At 43.0% G+C, this 23656-nt stretch overlaps 1 protein-coding gene across 7 annotated transcripts in view; it reads right to left on the reverse strand.

Moving 5' to 3' along the window:
* AFF2 (ALF transcription elongation factor 2) overlaps positions 1-23656 on the reverse strand; it is a 392417-nt gene that overhangs the window by 157498 nt on the left and 211263 nt on the right. For all 7 annotated transcript variants that reach the window (XM_079962632.1, XM_079962631.1, XM_079962630.1 and 4 more), the window contains exon 4: positions 6911-6955. In XM_079962632.1, coding sequence (XP_079818758.1) covers positions 6911-6955 — 45 coding nt within the window. The remainder of the gene's footprint in view (positions 1-6910; positions 6956-23656) is intronic.

The following is a 23656-nucleotide window of genomic DNA, read 5'->3' on the forward strand; positions in this document are numbered from 1 at the left end:
CTCAAGTTATTGCTGCAAACCACTTTGAGCAACTGGAAAAGTGATATATACATTTAAAAACAAAACAAAGTAAATGTGTTTCTCAGGTTCATGCTGGCCCTTTCTGACAACAACAGCAAAATGGCTGGGCATATTCTCTCCTCTCCAGTCAATTCCCCACATGCCTTCAGAGGAAGCATAACATCAAAGGTGTTATTTACTCTAGGTCTGGTCTCATGCTAAAAGGTAAAGGTAAAGGTACCCCTGCCCGTACGGGCCAGTCTTGACAGACTCTGGGGTTGTGCGCCCATCTCACTTAAGAGGCCAGGGGCCAGCGCTGTCTGGAGACACTTCCGGGTCACGTGGCCAGCGTGACATCGTTGCTGTGGCGAGCCAGAGCCGCACACGGAAACGCCGTTTACCTTCCTGCTGGTAAGTGGTCCCTATTTATCTACTTGCACCCGGAGGTGCTTTCGAACTGCTAGGTTGGCAGGCGCTGGGACCGAGCAGCGGGAGCGCACCCCACCGCAGGGATTCGAACCACGACCTTTCGATCGGCAAGCCCTAGGCGCTGAGGCTTTAACCCACAGCGCCACCTGCGTCCCTATTTTACACTATTTTACACTAATGGCTAGTGGGCCTTTGAGTTTTGCCAACCAGCCTGCAGAGTATGTTCTGTCAATAAGCAATGCAAGGATGTAATGCTATCTACAGTGATGAAGAAGTGTTCCTATTAAAAGAAAAACTGTCAAGGAATCTTGAATCAGAGAGTCAAGACAAATGTGCTCCCCAAAAACTCAGTTATAGAAAACAATACTTTCCTGACCAATCCCTAATTTTTGTTGGGGATAAGAGCATTCCCCATTACTGATAGGCACCATCACACAGTTTCAGTTAGTTTTTAAAAACATCTGCTCTGTATGATGTGCAGACCACACATGGCTCGCCAGCTAACATTTATCTTTAAATGTATTGCTCCTTGTAAAATATCTTTGCTTCTGGACTTAGACTTTATATATAGGAAGTCTTGGCCCAAAGCTGATAAGGAACAGAAAACAGAGGTCTCTAGTTAATTTATACTTCTTTTGATTGAGGGACTGTTGACCAAAAATCAAATGCTTAAAATGGGGGGAAACAAACCCCTCTCTAGCAACTTCAGTCTGGAGGTACATGCTGTAGAATATGTAGGGGTGTTGCTAGAAAGGTTACAGGTTCAGTCCCCAGCATCTCCAGTTCAAAGGCTCAAAAAGCAAGTAAGGTGCCTCTAAGATACATTTTTTAGGAGCCACAGGATTGCATTCCAAATTCTCTCTCTCTCTCTCTCTCTCTCTCTCTCTCTCTCTCTCTCTCTCTCTCTCTTTCATGCAAAGAAGCTGAGCCAGTCTTGATGTGGACTTTTACTAGCCTTTACATCTCAATTTCCACTGCTGATTTGTCTAACATATTGGGGATATCGAAAATATTGCCGAGCAAATGAAACTGGGCCAGATTTATGATGCCTCGCTGAGATCTACTTATGTGACCCTGATGCTGCATTGTCTTAAGCTCTGCATCATCATCATCTCCACACCTGTACAAATGATTAGAGTTTGACACAGAATATAAATTTTCTGGGACAGATTCCATCCCCCTCAACGTCTAATTATTGCACAGCTGGGAACACACAGCATATGTAAAACAAGGGAGATGCGGCCAAAGGGCAATTTTCCTGTGTCAGGGAGTCCTCTGGCAGCACAAAAAATGCCAAGCTAGATACATCAGTTTCTACTCCAGTCCTTGCCTCACCCAGCCCACAAGAGAAGATTACTCAAATAAATCCATAGATGTTAGGATAAATTGCCTCTTAAGACAAGGGGTTGTACTCAGCCGAGTCCTACTCAGAGTAAACCCACTGAAATTAATGGGTCTATGTTAGTCATGTTTATTAATTTCAGTGGGTTTGTTCTGAGTAGGACTAGTGATGGATATAACCCTAGTTTCCCCTCCAAGAACACCTACATCTTGGATGGGGAATTGGTGGACCTGGTGCCCATACATTGTTAGACTACAATTTTCACCATACCTGATAACTACTGGCCATGCTCAATGAAGCTGATAGGAGTTGGAGTCCAACAACATCCAGAGGGCTACAGACTCTCCATGCCTGCACTACATATGTCATCGATGGGTCATGCTTTCCATTAATTCTGTCTCCTTTCTGCACAAACAATAAAACATATTTTCCAAGACAGCCAGCCAGCCAGGCAGAAGTCTCAAGCCAACAGCACAGGGAAGGAGAATATGTGACCTTCCACATGTTGCTGGACTACATCTCCCATCATCCCTGAACTTTGGGGCAAGAAATCTAATTGCGTGCCAAGGCCCAGTGCCCCACAGTACCCTGCTGAATAATAAACACACTGACACAAGTGTTTAGGATTACGGGCTAAAACAGGCCATAACTTTATTGGCTGCAGATGTGAGCAGTTTGGTTTAGGCATTGGGTGAAGCCAGGCTATATCTTGACTCCTGCCTGTCTGCAGGGAGTCACACTAAGGGTAAACCACCGACAGAGGGAGCCCTATGACTTACATCAAATAAGAGCACCCTGGAGGGTCCCCGTTGGGGTCATGGCATGGCCCTAGCCCATGTCCAGGTTTTGGCCAGGATCCACACCCCCGGATCCCTTTAACAGGATACCCTTAATGAGGAGGGGCAGGCAGAGGCTACAACCCCCCCTCCATTTAAAAATGGCTTACCCAATGCCTAACCTTACAAAGTTGTGGCGATTGCTACTAGGTAGGCGAAAACCAAATGGCATGTGCCAATTCACCAAGTGGAAAAATTCCTACCCAGCCCCAACAACAAGGCGGCTGACATTTGTCTATAGCAAGGTTATGCCATAACAAAGCTTTAAAAAGAGGGCATGTGGGTAGGGAGATCTGGCAAGGAGGCAAGAGAGGGAAGCCCCCAGCTGCACCACTGTTTAAATTACCCACAGCCCCTCCTCCTGCTGGCAAAGGTTGGCTGGGCAGGGGTCACACGGCCGGGGCAGACGTGGAGGGGACATTGATCCCCACCCTTGAGCTGGGTCACTACAGTGGCCCAGATGCCCAGCCACAATGCTGCCCACTACGAAAGGTTAGAGGTCCTAACAAACACATATTAATTTCAGAACAACACAAAGCCAGCAGCAGAAATTCACTAAACCTTTGCCAAAACAGGGAACTCCAGGGGGATTGGTCAGAACAATGAAATGGTCTCCCATCCATCCATCCATCCATCCATCCATCCATCCATCCATCCTATTTGTAACTTGCCTTTCTGTCACTGAGGTTTCCAAGGCAGCTTATGAATATGTTTGGATAAAAGTTTTTCATAACTGTGGTCCCCCCGCCCCACTAATGACCCACCCATGTGTTGAAAGAACATGTGAGGGGGCTGCAGCATGGACAGGCTAACAATGCCACATGCTGCGGCCGCATCCTCTGCTGTCTGCATGTTTACCTGGAGTAAGAAAAGGCTCTACATAAGTACAGATTATGCATGCAGAGTCACAGTGTCGCTATGCTGCCTCACTTTCCTTTGCTTCCCTCTGCCTCCCAACATGGCAGGAGCTTCCTTAGGGGCTCCTTCAACTCTTGAGGTACCCTTTTGTAGGCTTCCCTGATGGCATATGGCAGTGGCAGCAGCAGCAACCCTCCCAAGAGCACCTAAGACTTGCTGCTGCCATTTAAATGTATCAACCTGCCCAGAGTGTCCATCTTGCTCTGGGGCATGGTTGTGATGGGGATTTAATTGCCAGGCCTTGCTGTTATGGTGCTTATCAAATTGCTGTGTAATGACAGCCCAAGACAGGCATTGTCAGTTGACCCTTTCAGGGCCCTGAGTCCTTGGCAGCTGCCCTAGAGTGCCAGGAACTGACACCATTTCTATTCTAGCTCTAAAAATATTTGCCAAAGAGTTCTCCCCAGCACTGGTGCTAAGCCTTAGGTAGAGACAAGGTGAGGAGCCTGGGGCATTGAAGATCCAGGAAACCACCACCCGCTGCCCTGACCATGATGCCTGTATTGTCCTTCCAAATGCCATGGGCCAACTGGACATCACAATACAAGGCTCTCATTCTCTCCGACTTGCACCATGCAAGGCAGTAGTGCAAAGACCTGAAGTCTCCCATCTGTAGCCCTGGCTGCTCCTGGCATATGGGTTGATTTATCTACTCTTCTGTTGGAAAGTGCCCATTCTTACTCATTCTTCAGACAGCAAAAGGGCTAGGTTGCTAAGTTACTGATATTTGACATCACATCCTTCCCAAGGTGTTCCTACATTTGACAGGCTTGCATGATTTACTATGCTGGGTGGCTTGCTGTTCCCAGGCCCAATGACGTCCGTAAAGTCACTTGAAATTCAGATCATCTCCTCTCCTGCCCCCCTACCCGACCTCTTCCCAGCAAAACCTCTGGATTCTACGAGAAAATATTGAAATGGCTTGTGAGCAGCCCTGCTAGACACTGTGCCGGTGTGTTTCAAAATGCAATCAGCACCCTCATCTTATGCAGTTTTCCAGCATCTCTTTTTTAAATATAAGTCAGAAGAGGAAACAATGAATAGGGTGACAAGGAAGGTGGGGATGTTGGGATAAACCTATTAGTGGGCTAATTTTGCTTTGTGAACAAGTCACCTCAGCTATGGCTGGTACATATTAAGTCGATTAGCGCTTTTTCAAATGCTACGAGAAAGGTAATACCGCATATAATTTACTCAGTCAAGGGCATTTTCACCTGCTGATCAATTTACATATTCTCCAATGTCATTAGATTGAATCCAGTCATCAGAAGGAGAGAGGAGAGAATAAATTACAGCCTTTTGTTCATTTAACTCAAGTCATTTTACTCTAATTATCGGCAGGTTTTGTTTTTGCTCAAGACTACAGAGCTTTTAATTAATATCACACCTGTCCAGCTATTTGTTCAAATGTTCAAAAGCTGAATGTGTGTTCCTAACTTAGAGTAGTGCTGTTCTTGGAGTGGGTATCTGTTGAGACACTAGGGGAGTTCCCAGACTGCAGCTGTTTTGACATGGGGTCCAATCACACACCAACAAATTCAGGCTGTGCAATTGTAGCAGATTGGTAAATCCAGATTGGACTTTTTGCAATAAGGAAAGTGGCAGGGAAATGCCATGGAAAGTGTGAGAGAAAACCTGCTCTGGTGCAACATCCTCTAACGTCACCAACAAACCAATCAGAACAAACCAAGAGGAAGTCCACACTCATAATTGCCTTTCACTTTACAGCCTCCTCCACTCTCATTGGAACTGTTTCTCAGTACTGGATGGCAAAGGGGTGAGCACAATATTTAACATGTGGATCTCTTGCACTGGATGGAAAGGTCATTTGTGAAACTATGCATGGTGTGGAGAAAGTAGACAGAGAAAAAATGTCTTCTCCCTTTGTTATAACCCTAGAACTTACAGGCATCCTATGAAGTTGAACGCTGGAAGATCAAGGATAGATAGAAGAAAGTACTCGTTCACACTCCGCATAGTCAAACTATAGAACTTGCTCCCACAGGAGGCAGGAGGATAAGTCTATTGATGGCTACCAAGCATGATGGCTATGTTCTATTTCCCCTGTCACAAGCAGCATGCCTCTGACTATCAGTTGCTAGGAATCACAAGTGGGGAAGAATGCCGTTGCGCTCATGCTTAGCTTGCTGGCTCCCCAACGTTCTTGGGTGGCCACTGTGAGAACAGGATGCTAGACAAGATGGGGCATTGGTTGATCCAGCAGGCTTGTCTTATGTTGTTTAGAGTTTTCTGAAGTGACATAAATACTTTTTTTGATGATGAACAGTATACATGTGGTGTCTCTAAGTGTTGTAGCCTCCACCTGGTGGAGCCATTTCCCCAGAGGCCTCTATTTGGGGCTAGTAAATGGTTTTTTGGGCTGGCTTAAATTTGTCAAAATGTGTGTCTGGTGTTGGGCTGGACAGATTGCTGTGAACAGTAGAACAGGTGTGGGGAACCTTTGGGTCTCTGGAGGTTGCCGAACTACAACTCCCATCAGCCCCAGCAACCATAGCCAATGGCAAGGGATAATATGCCATCAATATTTGGGGGCTGAAAGGTTCAGCAACAACTGGAGGTCTAAAGGTTCACCATCACTGCCATGAATGTTCCTGCACTAGATTTCAAGGCCCCAAACCGAGACTTTCCAAGTAGGAGAATTAGTGGAATGGAATGGAGAATGTATGGACATCTTCCCTTGCAGTCTCTTATCATGGAGAAGATGGACTTTCCTCTAGGACATGACCATGGTATATACGTCGTTATTATCCAAAGACACTTTTTGTCCATGCTGATTTTCCAAAATGCACAGTTGGGCAATACCATTCCTAGGACCATGCAAAATGTCACAAAATAGTGAGCAAGTTTCAACAACTCAATAACCCTATATTAGGCAAGATGTTACACAAAACAGAGGCTGGGGACACAAGGGGGAAATCCTGCCTGATCGCCCGCCTCCTCCTCCCAACTGTCTTTTAGCTACATGAGGATACAGAGGAGAATGAGTTTGCTTTTAGTATGTAGGATTTATTATATGTGCACGCCACCTTTCTTCCATAGAGCTCAATGGTTGCATCCAATGCTAGTCACCCTAAGAGTAAACCCATTGAAATTAATGGACCTAAGTTAGTCATGCAAAATAATTTGAATTGGTCTACCCTGAGTAGGACTAGCAGTGACTTCAGTTTGATGTATTTGTTTATTTTTACTTCCCTTCCAACCCATTAGATTAGTCTGAGGGAGATGGATTGGGCTCAAAATCACTCAGTAACCTTCATGCATGAACAGAGATTTGCACCAGATCTAAGTTCGCAACAGTATCAGCTGCCCCCCCCCCCGCTCCACAGGTTTTCAAGTGATAACAGATGGAAACATTTCAACTTACCCGCAATATGTCATCCACACAATTGGACTCACTGAGAAGGTTGACCTAGAAGGGGAGAAATGAATTATTCTTGTTATTACTATTATTAAATGTATTACCCTCCACTCACCCATAGGTTCCTGGACAGGTTACAACCATTTAAAATTCAGCAGGCAGTCAATGTGAAAGCAAACAAACTTTGTATTGTGCCAATGGAGCTGTTGCAACAAGGGAGTTGTATATTCCCTATAACCAGCTCTCGTCAACAATCTGGTTGAAATATTTGAAGTAAAAAATATCCACAAAAATGGATAAAAGAATAGACTTTAGTAACGTAACAAACTTAATTTTCTACTTCCAAGTCAACTTTGTAAATTGTAGCAGTGCAAGAGAAGTGTTGCATTATTATAATTGCTTTTGGATGGCAATGGTGGTGAGATTATATTAATTGCCCCTGGTTGAGGCTGTAAAATAGCTGAAGAAGTCCTTCTTTGCTACAATGCATAACTTAAAAAGCTAAAGAAGTCTGGATTTCAACAGGATTTTTACTACCTCCTCTTTAGTTACATTTCTAATTAAACCACTTTGATCTATTGATGCAAAGAGACACTGCTAAATGTATTCACTATTGAGGTCTCTAGCCTTCCCTGAGATTCGAAAAACTCTTAGATCTGTATGTGCTCACACATCACACTTCTTAACTGCTCCCTAAAATGTAAAGGGAGAAGGAGATCCTAAAATAACTCACTTCCATTCAATTTATAAATTGCATTAATTAAATTCTACATTTCCAGCAGTGTGCAACCCAGGTTCTATTGCAAGGTCTAATTAAAGAAAACAGGAAAGTTGGAAACACACACACAAAAAACGCATACAAACCCCACCGCCACCCCCACATACTGAAATACTGGAATTGTAACACAGAATTGTAACTGTTTAGCCTCAAATTAATAAGGCACTCTGCTAAGCAAGAATGTCCATAAATCCCTAATGAGGATTTTAAACACATTAAAACTTCCTAATACAAAGTGTTTGCCTTTGTTTTTATCCAATAACAAATAAGCCAATAATTTTATGCCTCTAAATGACACTATTAACTGTCATGGCATGTTTTATTTGACAATAGCTCTATTCAAATACAGTAAAAACCAATTAATTTGCTTGCTGTGAAATGCTTCTTGATAGCTTTTATGGTTGCTGTTCCCCCTGCCCTGTTCTCAAGGAAATGTAAATAGGAGGTCAGTAGAGTGCCTGGTTTCACTTTAAAACACAGGGCAATAAGCTATAGATTTTCTATTCAGTTTGCATTTCAAATGAATGGTAAGATAACCTCCAATTTTTGGAGGGTCACGCAACATACAATGTCACCCTGATAAGCAAAGAGTTTCAGAGTAATCATTTTACGACCTGTGAAATAGCCAAATATTTGAGATGTGATCCTTGCAAAATTACCACTTGGCTCTCTCTTTAAACAACAGCCAGCAATTGAGTGCTTAGCCTCTATTCGTTTCCTACCACTTCCCACGCTCTGAAAATGCAGAAGCATAAAATCTGTCATTGCAATATTAGTGTATGACAAAGGTGGTCAACCTTTTTGGCCTGGCAGGCCAGATCTGTATCTCTCACCCCCACACTATGGGCTAGCTTTTGAAAGCTGGGTGGGGCCACCCACCTGCTAATCATCTGGTGTTATGGTGATGTTAGGCAACTGGTGGGTGGTTGGTCTCCCCCACCTGTAAAATTGGACTGGCAAAGCAGCACCCAGCAGGGCTGAAATCCACCCCCAGCCATGAGCTGATGTCACCCCAAAGCAGCTAGGCTGGGAAGCAGCTTGCAGCTATGGAGGGCACTCACAACTTTCTCCATGTTCCAACCAGTCAAGTATTGGACATATCAAGGTTCAAGGATACATTCTGGGCAAAGCACTCTGGAAGGGCACAGAGCAGGGATGGTGAGAAGTATGGATTTGGAGAGTCTTGAGGGTCAGATATAGAGAGCCCTGGAGGACCTCATTTTGTGAAATGACTTTCCAGGGTTTCAGGAAATAGTCTATACTAATCCTGTCTTGAGAAACCAGGGTTTGAGACTGGGACCTTCTGCATGCAAAGGTAAATATTCTACAAATGAGATCCGTCCAACACACTCTGTGTCAGATCTCCTTTTTCCCTTTTGTGGTTGCAAGGCAAAATCTGGAAGAAGAAACAGAGCTATGGTTTCCACTTGCTATGTAAAGACAGTCGCCTCACTGTAATAGCAGTGCTATTTATTCTTTATTTTGATGAGGATTTTATATATGGAAAATAAAATCAGCATTGAGCACTTTGTGGCAGATTATTGCTACATGTCTTCTTACATTGGTTTGGGTGATTTTATAGTGGCAATGCTCTCTGTGAATGAAATAAGAGGGCTTTCACCTGATTATAGAAATGTTGATTTGAGTTTTAGTTGGCTAATCAATTAAATTTGCAGCAATTTGGGTATGAGTGAAAATAATGGCTGTGAAATAAAAAGCATTCTTTCATGCTTTTGAAAAGAATAATTCCATCCTGCTGGGGAGCTAAAGAGGAACACCTCTTTAAGATGGTGCTTGCCACCTGCAGTTTATTGTTTATATTGATTAGACACAATGATTTTGTGTCTTTGTATTTTAAATTCTGGTGCCCACTTAATCTAGGCACCTTTCTAGTCAATCAAATGAGTTTTTAATTAATCTCACTAAGGTAATCAATTAAATCAGGAGTGGTGAACCCCTAGCGGTTCCCTTTGACCACTTATTTTGCCAGTGCTGAGTATAATTGCCTTTAAACTAGACACAGTGCTGGGCTTGGCAGAGAGGTTTAAAACTCTCTGCTCAGTCTACTGCTGCAATGGAAATCTGAATCATGAAATAACCCCCTCTTCACTCATCTCATGACCATGGAGTGGGCAATTTGAATCTCCATCAGACTGCTGGAGTGAGAAGAGAGGCTTGAACCTCTTTGCCTAGCCTAGTACTGCAGACTAGTACCTCACACTGATGAGCCGGAAGTGGGTAGTAGCTGCCTCCTCAGTTGATCTGCATGGGGGTTATTCTCTCTCTTTCTCTTCTTGTCCTGTAGATGTGTGCCCTGTGGTGTGGGCATGTAAGATTGTGTTTGTACCGTGGTGTGGTCACACCCACCACAAGATTGCTGTTGAAGGTGTGGCTGCTGGAGGATCACAGCCAAGGGGAAATGAGAACCTCTGGTCAAAAAACCAAACAAATATTCACCACCCTGAATTAAATGATACCACCCATCCATTACATCAAGTAATCTGAAGCAGCCACTTTGTGATACAGATAGGGATGTTGGAGAACTGCATGAAAAACATAAACAAACAGAAATTGCAAATATCTACTTAGTCCTGAATGGAAATGTCCTGAATGGAAATTAATCCAGCATTTATGATTGGTACTCACTGCTGCTGTTGTTGCTTTCAGTCCACAAACGGTAAGTAGTTAGATTACGCTTCTCTCCTATATGCATTGTATTTCCTTTGCATTGGAATGAATAGGTGGAATGATGGCAATGGACGTGGAACATAACTACATAAGTTTTGCCGATGGGTTGAATAATGTACTTTTTGGTGGAAGATGAACCGCAGTGGAACAGAAACAATGCTGTGTGAATATAGGAGAAGAAGGCTATCGATGGCTACTAGTCAAGGTGTCTATATATTTCCTCCTGCAGCAGAGGCAGTATGTAGGAGATTATGAGCAAGAGAGTCTGATTGCATTCAGGGCCTGCTTGTGAGCTTCCCATAGGCAACTGGTTGCTTTTGTGGGAAAATAATGCTGAACTAGCCCGACTTTTGCTTTGCTCCAGCAAAGCATTTCCAGAAGAAAGCATCTTCTTGCTTTCTTATATTATTGGGGGTGGGCTCATTTTTCCTTTTCTAAATCTGTGTGACATTTGGAAGCAAGCACCACTTTGCATTAGGGTAGGGATGAATCATATTTGTTTTACTTGTGGAATGTCAATGTTTACCAATGCAAATATTTCAAAAAAAGGAAACTAAGGAATTCACTGAATCTCTTTGCCTGTGTGCCTAATTGCTGCTGGGCCAGTCAAAGAAGATCAGCGGTCCCTTCCAAAATCCACTGAGGACAGAGTGCCAAGTAGTTCTTTTTTGGCACAGATGAGGTGAGTTCACCAGACACACGACTGTGACAAATCTAAGATTGTAAAAAAGCTCTTTGCAACTCTATTGGAAAGCCTTCCAGCTATTGGGCTGTCCAGAGACAGATTGGTTTTTAAGTGGAAATCCCCATTTATATCAAAAGAGGTTTCAGCTGGCAACATCCCTCCCCCTCTGTTTTTTGCTGGGAAACTTTGAAAAATAGACTGCAAAATGCAAACCAATTCCTATGCAGATGTCTCTGAGCAGTTGAAGGCTGCTTTAAATCTGTGTTAAAGGGGATTAAATTAGATAACCAATGTGACAGAAAAATGCAAAGGTATGGGACCCTGGGCAATTGCCCAGTTTACCTCCTGGCATGGGGGGGGGAGGGGGGTTGCAAACATGCTACCCTCACTGCCAGTAATGTGGGTTCTTCAGAAACATTTGTATTGAGATAGTTGTTTCCTCAAGAAGTGGTAATTTGCAAATGAGACTCAGTTGTACTGAAAAACTTTCAGTTTGCACTGAAAATTTTTAGATGCCCTAGGGAGTGGCCTAATTTTAGAATGTTTATTTTACTTCTATTTTAGTAAACAAAACTAAACACTTTGAAACTACCAAGCTTGCCTTATATTGTATTTGGCATCCATTATATTTTATTTGGCATACATTCTTTGTTACTAATGAACTTATGAAATGGAAAATATTCCATGGGAAATTAAAAAATTGGAAGAAATGCCACCCCCCCCCCCGCGCTTCACTGCAGGTGAAGAAAACTGCCTCTCAGCTGTGTAAACTGGTCCTTCAAATACCTTTAGAATCAGGGCTCTTGTTTGCTAGAAACAGCTCTCTTAGAGGCAAGAACCAAGGAGACTGCATATGCAACCATAATGTCATTTCAGTTGTAGACATTCCAAACATTTAGATCTACATCACTGCCAGGATCACAACCGTTATATTGAAGATGCAATCTTCAAGAGGGGGATGCAACCAGGCATATCTGAAAGCTCATCTTATATGTTGCTCATCCCCCTTAAACTCTCTTTAATCAATGCACAAATGTAAATAAGACCGGGGGAGGGGGGAATATGGGTTTCATTTGATCCCTAGCATCTCTTTAAAAATAAAAAATAAGCATCTCAATGTTCTTAGAAGAGATTCCAGTAGATGTCTCAACTAATATATCTGGGGGGGGGGAAGGTTTTTCTTTCACTCTTCTTTTTTACATCTATCACCTAATCCAGATCCCCCTCCCCTTTTTAAAGATTGGGCTAACACCTGACATTGCTTCACTTGTGACCTTTTTCATCTGTCAAAACAGACAGGTTTTTATCCTGCCAGAGTCAACCCATAGCCTCAAAAGGTGCCGTGCCAAAGCGTTAATCCATTCTGCTAGACAGTCATTGAAATTATAATTCAAAGTTCAACTTCCTTTAGCATTTCCTGTTGAAATATTTTTGGCATCTCAGGGCAGAAAGTTGAAATCTGGTTCCTTGCAGAGACTGCATCTCATGCCTCTCTATAAATGTTGGCCGTGAAAATTCCTCATTGTTGGAGAGATCAGCAGATGCTGGCTCCTATTAATTTTCTTTCCCCAACTGCTGCTCACTTTGAGAAGCCTTTCTTTTACCTTAGGATGCTGACCTGCTGCTGGACCCCATCAAGAACAGACAAGAAGAAGACACTGATATATTAGGCAGCTGGGAATTCCCAATAGCAGCCTTGGCAGACTTTCCTATTTCCATTCTTTTTGACTGATACTGTAAACAAAATAAAGCAAAGTTTGTAGGGAAACCACAGAACTGGAAGCTGTTTGAGCTCCAGATGTAAATGGGCCAATGCATTCTTTGCTAAACTTGCAAAGAGCCTCACAAAACATTTTAAGATGCCAGTCTGTGTGCTCATGCAGAACAGTGCTTGTTTACTGTAGGTTCGGATGTAAGAAAGCTTTGTATTCCACCCCTTCATTTGTTTGCCACATACAGCAATGTTTCCATTCCACTGCAGTTTACCTTCTGCCCAAAATAGCACCATTTGTCTCTCTGTCCACTGAGACAAAATTATGCGACTTATGAAATTAATTATGTAAATTGCATTCATTACATTGCTATTGTTTTATTGTACCCCACTCATTTCAGTACTGACTGTATTCACTGGGTTGATTTCTGTTATGAACATGGGACAAATAAGCAAACACCATCAATTTCTGCCCCAATTTTCTGTTTTAATCAGACCTCTGATATCCCCAACTGTATGCTACAAAAGATGAGTTAGCCCTTTTGGGGGAGGGGGTAGAGCCTCTCAGTACATGGCAAGGCTGGGTTGCAGGAAAGGGAAAATAGGAAGTTGGCCTTATGCCAACTCTGACTGCCTAGCTTGGTATGGGCTACACTGGCTGGGTTTCACACAGCGGACATGTTGGAATTTGAACCCGGGACCTTCTGCATGCAAAGCTGGCAGTCAGCCACTGAGCCCTTCCCATGTATGAAGTGGGACAAGAGACAGGAACCATGAGACAGGACAGTGGTCAGAACTGATGGGTAAGGCAAGAGCAATGGCAAACCAGGAAGCAGGATCAATGACCATGAGAGGATACAGGAAGTCACCACAGCTCATGAAGATCCTGCTGTTCAAGAAAGGCTCAGCTGGAAAAGGAAGTCTTTATATACACATCCCTGCCCAGGAAAAAAACAATGCCCAGCCTGGATTGGATTGGAGAAGCCAAACTAGACCTGGAAGGTTATACCCGGGTTCACCACATGGGGCAGCATTCAAGAGTTGGAAATGGCCTAGGTAAACAGGTAGCCAACCAGTTGAGTTGCTGTTTTCAACATGCTGCTACACCATCAAAAGTTGTTGAAAAATCTACAGGCTTGGTTGGGCGTGTGTTCTTTTCACCAATGCTCTTTTCACAAATGTATGCAGTTTACTCATACTTTACCTTAGCAGATGTGTTGTCATACATATTGCTTGGCTAGATTGCAAAATGTGGGGGAGTGTGAATACTGGAAGGATGGCTGTGGTTTGGTATGCTCAGTGTTTGAGAATGTGTGAGTGATCTGGATTCGGCTTTAAATGAGAAATGGAGCAATTTTCTCCCCTATCCCTAGAATAATAATAATAATAATAATAATAATAATAATAATAATAATAATTTATTTGTACCCCGCCCTCCCCAGCCGGAAGATGATGTTAGGGGCAGCTACCCACACTCTGTGGGTCTCCAGCCTAATTCTCTTCATCAGCACTAAGCAGCATTGCCATTTATTCAGGGAAGATGGAAGTTTGTTTTCCAAAACATCTGGAGGGCACCGGGTTGGGGACAGAGTGAACAGAGTGTTTGAAGCTCTTTTTTTTTCTTTTTACCTTTCTATGGCATAAAGGCTTGATTTTTCTCTTTCTTTGAACGTCTAAACTGTGCAGCTTGGATGCTTTGTCTCCAGGGTAAATAAATTCATCTTTGGGTATTATTGGTAAACTTCTTAAAATGAAATCAGCAGAAGGCTGATAAGAATGAAACATATTTCTTATATTACAAAGAATATGAAAAGGTAGAAGAGAATGAGCTAATCTTTAATAGGCCGAAAGCGGGAAAATATCTGTCATGTTCTGAACACCTGACAAGGAGAAATGGTGGCATAAATTATTCCTTCACAACTGATGAGGCTCCAAGACTTAATTCCATGCATCATGGCAAGATAACACACAGTCTTGTGCAGCTGACTCCCATAAATGCTTGAGGAGACAAGATATCTTCTAACATTCATTTGGCAATTAAAAAAAAAAGTTTGCAAACATTCTGCACAAAATCATTCAAAGCACTCTCTCTCGCTCTCTCACACGCATACAAACACATACACACACACACACACACACACAGAGAGAGAGAGAGAGAGAGAGAGAGAGAGAGAGAGGACCAGTGTCATTCGGCAATCAATCCGCCTCCCCAATGAACTTTGGAACTGCTGCTCTGTGGCGAGAAGTAAGGGTCTCCTAACAACTCTCTGCACCTGTTACAAATTACAGTTGCCAAGTTTCTTTGCACAAGTCATGACTGTTTAAAATAATATCACAGTGCTTTAAATGTATGGTGTGGATTTGGCCACACAATTAAAAACACATCCACTAATTGCAACTGGTGCAATATTTAGAAGGGAACTCTGAGCAGGGGGTTAGACCACATGATTTCAATCTAGGAATCTTGCAACTACAGATGGCTGTCCAACCTTGGCTCACCACCATCGAAGGAAGACCATTCCACTGTAAGAATCCTTTAAATTTTAGAACTCTTCTCCTTAATGTTTAGCCAAAATCTGCTTCCTTGAAGTTTCCACCTATTAGTAACACCTGTTGTAGTAACAATGATAGTAACAACAACTATAATTATAGTATCGACAACTATAATTATAGTAACAAGGAGAAGCTAAATCCAATATTTTATGAACATAATAACAAGGCAGACCTCCTTTGAAAGGTGGTTCTGGAGAGTTGGCATGAGCACCAAAAAGCAGGTCTCCTTTCACCTATCTCCATAAAAGAGTAATCCAAAACTTTGATTGCCACCAACTGCAGATGGGGAACTCAGCAATGAAGTTGAGAATGTGAAACTTGTGGTCAGCTCCAATCAGCTGATTGGCGGTAGCATCAAATGCATCACCCTGATGTCATAGGGATGCCAGATGACTGACAGGTGGTCATGTCACACAGTATTACTTTATTCACAGCCGCACCCACACCAGCATTTGTGAGTCAGTCCTCACATGGGCTACCCTTCCATCCCTTATCAAAGTGACATGGAGCAACACCATGAAGAAGCCCTATTTGGCAACTACTATGTGATAAGCCACTGGAAAGCTATCAGGGTACTTCTCTTTGCTCCGATCAGATGATCAAACAGTGGGCCAGTCAATGGTTAGTTAAATTTGCATCCTTGCTGGACATCGTGGCAGAAAAACCAATCCAGTGCAGATGAGTTTGTGGTCTGATAAGTCACTCTTAATGCTTGCCAAATCAGTCTATTGTCAAAGTACTTCTTTGTCAAAGTACTTCTATTAAAAAGTGGGCTTACACCAAAGTTTAACCCACCAAAAATGTTCGAAGCAAACAAGGGGGTGTTGTTGTTGTTTAGTCGTTTAGTTGTGTCCGACTCTTTGTGACCCCATGGACCTTCCAGTGAGCACTCAGGGCTGATCTCCTTAAGAATAGATAGGTTTGATCTTCTTGCAGTCCATGGGACTCTCCCAGCACCATAATTCAAAAGCATCAATTCTTTGGTGATCAGCCTTCTTTATGGTCCAGCTCTCACTTCCATACATCACTACTGGGAAAACCATAGCTTTAACTATATGGACCTTTGTTGGCAAGGTGATGTCTCTGCTTTTTAAGATGCTGTCTAGGTTTGTCATTGGTTTTTATTCCCCCTCATTTAGCTTCATCTGTTCACAGCCTGTTCTCAGCTGCTTGCCAACCAGGATCTGATGGTTTGACAAATTCCTTTTTATTATTATTTTTTAGGGTTGCTTCCTAATGTAATCCCAGTCTTAGGATGCCAACAACGTGAAGGGACCATCTCATTACAAAGCCAATCAGATTAGGCAATGTGAGGCTATCATGAAGCCACACTAGAGTGAGGGCAGGAAACAATGCCATCAATCTAAATAGGCATTCTGACAATGCCACATTGTCAGTTTGATTTGATTAGGTAATGATGCCACAAAGCAAAGAGAAGCCAATGCTTCTTACCTTCAGACTGGGGGGGGGGAATCAATGTTCTCACCCCCTTGTGCCCCCCTCAGTAATAAGTAATAAGAGGGAAAATGTTCCAAGGGGGAGTGCATATGCATGGGGCAAACTCTTTGTTTTACAGTGTCTCTGTTACAGCCAAACCCTAATTTTCCATGTGCATAATGCTTTCACATTTTTCCTAACCAGGTAAATCAGCATCAGATTTAGGACAGTGCAGGCGGTTCCCCCACAAAGGGCGCTGAGCCAAGGGGGCACAAAATTGAAATCCATAATTGAGAAGATCCCTTTGGGGGAACCAAATTTTGGTCTTACCAAAGTCCACCCCTGGGTTAACGCATACCAATCAGGAGGAAACCCACCAGAATGTAGAATATATGAAGAGGAATCTGTTACTCCCAATATAAATAATTGACCCTTCAATGTCTGAATTGATTCCCATGCTCACTTCAATGTGGCCAACAAATTATGTCAGCAAACGACATTCCTCAGGAAAAGAGTGTGGGTAAACAGAATAATGCTGCTGATGCAGTTTTCTTCCCATCTGTTTTCCTAAGTAATAGCTGAATTGTTTAATCCTGGAGGAAAGCACCCATTTTAACCAGCACATTGCAAGCAATAGCCTCTGGTACTGAATATACTGCAGGAAGCCACAGCAAACAGCTTAGGAGGAGATGAAACAAAGAGAGGGTCTAATTGCCATGCAAAGCACAGCATCTCTCAGATGTGATGAGAAACGTGACTGGTCCCAGGGAAATTTCAGAATATGACCACCCAAGCATAACAGAGGAGAATGGGTGAAAACCAAGCAAATGGCAACAAGGAAGGAGGGCAAGTACTGTTCTAGCTTAGTTCCTTTGATATAAATACCTAGACAGAGTGACTGCTCTCTGTTCAAAAATACATACTTCTGTGCTAATATAGCTGATACTTGTGTCTCTCTGTGTGTAATCTAAAGAGCCTGGTGGTGGATGAAATCTTAACACTTCTGGGAATGTAACTGGGTTCAGTCATTCAATATTAAGGTAAAGGTAAAGGTACACCTGCCCGTACGGGCCAGTCTTGACAGACTCTGGGGTTGTGCGCCCATCTCACTTAAGAGGCCAGGGGCCAGCGCTGTCCGGAGACACTTCCGGGTCACGTGGCCAGCGTGACATCGCTGCTCTGGCGAGCCAGAGCCGCACACGGAAACGCTGTTTACCTTCCCGCTGGTAAGCGGTCCCTATTTATCTACTTGCACCCGGAGGTGCTTTCGAACTGCTAGGTTGGCAGGCGCTGGGACCGAGCAGCGGGAGCGCACCCCGCCGCAGGGATTCGAACCGCCGACCTTTCGATCGGCAAGTCCTTGGCGCTGTGGCTTTAACCCACAGCGCCACCTGCGTCCCTTCATTCAATATTACTTTTGCGCTAATACATAATACTATGTCATCAAACATACAGGGCACACACTAAGCTTTGGTTTTCATTTTTCTCCCACATAAAATGTGAACCAAAATCGCAGCATATAGAGGATTTCTAGGGTGGGAAGGAGGATGATTCGGGAATAAACCTTTGCACTATGGCACAGCATCCACTCTGGTATATATCAGTGGAGCTTCTTAAGCAACCCGATTGACAGCAGAGACCGGCAAATGTTTACTCAGAAGTAAGTCCAATTGATTCCAGTGTGCCTTAGTAATGGTGCATAGGGTTGCAGTGTAAAAAACAAATGGAGGCCAGCAGGTGGTCTATCTATAGAATTATGGATGTGGCTCTGCATCCAGATGCAAAATAGTCAATGGACGGTATCCAAGTGTGTCATTGCATGGGCAGAACAACTTCTGCTCATGCAATGGAACTTTTTCTCCCTCTCCTCTCATGTGCTGTCCTACAAATCTGCTCTAGGGGTGCATCTAACTCTCTTGGAGCAAATGCAGGGAAGTTCCACTTGACAATGGCTTCATTGGTTGCTACAACCCAGTGAAATTGTTATCTGCATTGCAACTTGACACAGGGAAGGATTTCCCATCTACCTTGCAATGCAGGTGCAAATTTGATTCCACCTGCTGCCTCAGCCTACTTGTTGCATATACAAAACAACAAGAACAACAACCACAGTTGCATAAGACTTTCTCAAGAGTAGTGAACTCGCATTTCATTACTGCAGCTGAAAGACTGACAATAATGATATTAATGCCTCCTATTAGATGTTAAGCCCCTAAGCAGTATGTTGCAGGTTTATCTTTGACTAGTACTTACCATTTGGGGGCTCTCAGGATTATCGCTATAAGATTCAAGGCTGTTTTCCTGGATTAACAACCATGCCTCTAATTTGTTCATGTATACTGAGTCTATCTAATTGCTGGAGTCATAATTTTTACCGGCTTGATGCTGATGGATACCAGACAGAAAAAAACCGGGATGATCAGATATCAACAGTAATGCGCCTCACTTTCCTTGCAACTGCTGAGCATTGAAAAATGAGGTGAGAAAGGAGTCTCTAAGTAAACAGGGGCTTTCCCTTCCACTATTTTCACTGGCTTCATTTTGCGGTTTGCACTTTTGAGTCTATAGCTCCTAGGATTGTAAGGTAAAGGTAAAGGTAAAGGTAAAGGACCCCTGACAGTTAAGTCCAGTCACAAACGACTCTGGGGTTGCGGCGCTCATCTCGCTTTACTGGCTGAGGGAGCCGGCATTTGTCTGCAGGCAGTTTTATACGGGTCATGTGGCCAGCATGACAAAGCTGTTTCTGGCAAAACCAGAGCAGCACACGGAAACGCTGTTTACCTTCCCGCGGAGCAGTATCTATTTAGCTCCTTGCACTCTGACGTGCTTTCAAACTGCTAGTGGGCAGGAGCTGGGACCAAGCAATGGGAGACCTCGTCACAGGGATTGAAACCGCCAACCTTCCGATCGGCAAGTCCTAGGCTATGTGGTTTAACCCACAGGGCCACCCAGGTCCCAAACTCCTAGGATTGTAGGAAGGGTCTTATATACACAGTGGGATTCAAACCCTTTACATAGTTTCTCCAGTGAAACAAGTTGCTTAGGCTTCTGCCTTACTTATATGCCGGAGCAGAGGAGAGGGTGTATGTCTCTTTTCCTCCTGGGTTTCCCTTCTGCTACCCTGCAAAACTGCCCCGTGAATTACAGGCTGAGTCCTTTAAAAGAGGCTCTGTGGACACGGAGTACACATGTTTCACAGGGTCTCTTTTAAAAGACTCACTCTGTACTAAGCCATTTTAAAACCTTCTTGAGAAGTGACGATGTGTAAGTGTGTTCACTGTACAACTAACATTTCCAGAGTTGCTGATTTATGGGGAGTCCAGTAGAACTCAAGTTGTAGAACCTGCCAGTTGACTAACAGTGGGCATCATCAAGCAGTCAATTATCAAACACAGCATGAAGGAAGGAATGGGCAGATCAAATTAAGAAAGAAAGAGAGAGAGAGAGAGAGAGAGAGAGAGAGAGAGAGAGAGAGATGGAATTATCTGAAAATCTCTGTTGAGCTTATCCAAAAGGATTATTTCCCAATACCTTGACCTCAAAGAGAAGAAAGTTATTGTTTTTACTGGTTCTGCTAAGAATATGAGCAATTATTGCATATTGTACACAAAAACACTCCAGGGGTTGTATTCAATGCTAGTCCTACTTAGAGTACCCCCACTGAAATTAATGGGTACGACTAGCTTAAGTCTAATAATTTTAGTGGGTCCTTTCTGAATATGACTAAGTTGGATACAATCCCAGGTTTCCTAAAATAATCAAAACAAAAGGCAGTGGGCAAAGCTTGATCAGGTTGAAACAGCCAAATTCTATGCATAAATCCATTTGAAAATGATTCCTCCTCTATACCTGGTTCTGAGTGCATTGAACAAACTTTATCATTGTTAATCTGCAGCAAAAAAAAAAAAAAAACCAAAACAAACCCAAGTAGAAGCCACTTCTTGAAACCACTTAACCTCCTAGCTTATTCACTTTTATCTCCAGAATGAGTATTACACAACAGTGCCATTACTGAAGATCTGGCAGACTCTACATGAATCTTTTTTCCAGTTTGCTCTCATTTCCACACAGCTTAGCAAAATAATTGATTTACAACCCTCCCAAACCGCCAGCTGCCACAGACCACTAGTAGATTCCCTGTCTCCTGCATTCTCTATTGTCAAGAGGCAATCATGCCTCCAGGTGAAGATTTAGGGAGCCTGTAATGCTGCACTCTGCATCCTTCTCAATAGGAAGGGGCTACCCTACCATGCGCTCCCCACCAACTCCCAGTACACATTGTTGTTGCAGTCAAAAGAGTAAGCTGTCATTGCAGGATACTGTTGCTTCTAATTACAGTATTATCGAGGAATTTTCCTCGCTGGATTTCTTTTATCACTGGCTAGGCTTTTATTAGAACAACAACAACAACAACAATGGATCCAAAGCCTTATGTAGTAGCTTGCAAGGCACATCATATATTCACAGTTTGCATTAGAAGCTTAGGTGTTATCTTGGAGGCACTGATTTACTGTGTCCTTTATCATGCCATTCTAAAGGTTCAAAATTAAACCTTTCTGTATATGGTGGTGAGCATGGAATTCTGGTTAACTGGTCACCTGTAGGAAGGTCTGTAGCTCAGTAGTACAGCACCTGCCATAGCAGTATCTCCTGTCTGAAACCAGACAGCTGCTACCAGTTAATGTAGAGCTAGTCAAAGCAACAGCCTGACTCAATATAAGGCAACTTCCTATGCTCTTGTGACAACTGAAATTTTCCTGAGCCAAACTCATAAAACCAAACAAAATTTTAATTCAGGGGCTTGTGAAATCTCACTTAAAAGAAAAAGTGAGCTTTCAAAAATCCATATTCATCTCCCAGTTGGATTTAAATTGAGCCTACAGTTCTCAAGGGGAAAAGAAATCACACCTAAGACAGCCCAAGCTCTTGGAATCACAAGGAATATATTTTCCCAGAAGAACTGAAGTTCATCTGATAGGAGCTCTGGGGAACTCACTCGCCCATAGACATCAATTTTTATGGATTTGCAGTCTCTGAATTTCTTTGTGAAGTGGTAGGCCAAGTGAGAAAATGCATACGTAAAGGGTAAAGATGAAAAGATTTTTGAAGTGCCCAAAATATTTTATTGTTGCCTGGTCCATTTCAGAGATGCATTTTGGAGACAATAAGTGCCTCTGAATACCAGGCACTGTGGATCACAAGTGGGGAGAATGCTGTTGCTCTCAGATTCTGTTTTTGGCGCCTCACATGAATCTGGTTGGGCACTGTGAGAATGGGATGCTGGATTAGGTGGGCCATTGGCCTGATATAGCCAGGCTATTCTTATGTTCTTTTTAAAAGAGTGTTCCTTATCGACACCTTGCAAAGATATAGAGCTGTTTCTTTTTTCTTTCCAAATGCAGCAGTGCTACATTTTTTGCAATATATTTTTGCATGCATAGGCCCAGCAATTGAAGCTTATTTTGATCATGGAAAATGGGATGGTGTCCTTCATTGCACTTGGTTATGGGGCTGTAGATCAGACCACATGGTGAACACACAGCTTTGTCCACCAGAAGGTGAGCCAAGGGGCTCAGAGGAACAGCCTGATCTTCCACAACATTGCTCCCTAGCTATGAAAGTGGCACCACTCCATTGTACTAGATTTATGGAATTTGATCCTTTTATTAAGAAGTACCGGTATGTTTATGTGTTTTCTCTGACTCCCTCAGTGAGTACAGTAAATGAAGAGTACAGCAAGATCTCTGCAAGCAATCAGGCTAATTGCTATACTGCTGGTTGTATATTGTGTGGGGGAGAGCATGGAAACATCACTTGCAAGTCTTTAGTTCTAGATATGGGCCATGCGAAGATAAAGAGGCAAGATGCATTGCTTCCCTAGGCTTGGTGATCTCATCCTTTTTAAGTAGCGCTGAGAATATGCACCCGGCATTACCAGGCTTATCGCTCTCGTTCAATGAGATTAAACTTGTAAATCTCCAGTATCTTTTCACTTTGATTCTGGGCTGCTCCAACACAGTTTACAGGAAAATAAAAAATGGGATCCTTGATCGAAACAAGAGCACCGGGGCACCATAAAACCCTTTCAATCTTCTTCATGTGTAAAAAGCAAGCTCCCATGAGATGGACCCATTCTTCAAAGACAAATCAGCAGACAAAATAGACAAGGCCAAACAACCAGGGAACTGATCAACCTCACAATGTGTGTACCAGTTTCCGATACTCAAGAACACCAGCGCACATGTAAGGTATATATAACGTTTCTTTAGATTTAAAATTGAGATCAATTCAACAATATCAGAAAGATATTACAAGTATTTCGGACTCAATGTAATGCTGACAAGGCCTCTTTGAGGCATATCCTGTGACTGTGTCCTGTGGGGTCTTCTTTCCAGACAGAAAATGATCTCTGTGTTAACTTTGTTTTGAGGGAAAATAATCATTGATATTTGCAGATATTCACAATGTTTAAATTATGTTCTTGCAATATGAAGACTAACAAATAAACAACAAAAGTAGCTGCATCAACTGAAGTATAGTGTCCTGTTCAAGGGAAAGAATAGTATCGCTCTATTCTGCCTGGGTCAGACCACACCTGGAATACTGTGTCTAGTTCTGGGTGCCACCATTTGCGAAGGATATTGACAAGCTCAAATAGGTGCAGAGGAGAGTGACTGAGATGATCAAGGGTTTGGAAACTGAGCTTTATGAGGAATGGTTGAGGGAGATGTGTATGTTTAACCTGGAAAAGAGGAGACTGAGAGGAGATATGATAGCCATCTTCAGATATCTTCAAAGGGCAGTTACACGGAAGATAGAGCAAGCTTCTTTTCTCCTGCTCTGAAGGGTAGGACTCGAACCAATGGCTTCAAGAAAAGGGAAGAACTGTTCAACAGTGGA

This window comes from Podarcis cretensis (genome assembly GCF_951804945.1).
Source record: "Podarcis cretensis genome assembly, chromosome: Z".
NCBI lineage: Eukaryota > Metazoa > Chordata > Lepidosauria > Squamata > Lacertidae > Podarcis > Podarcis cretensis.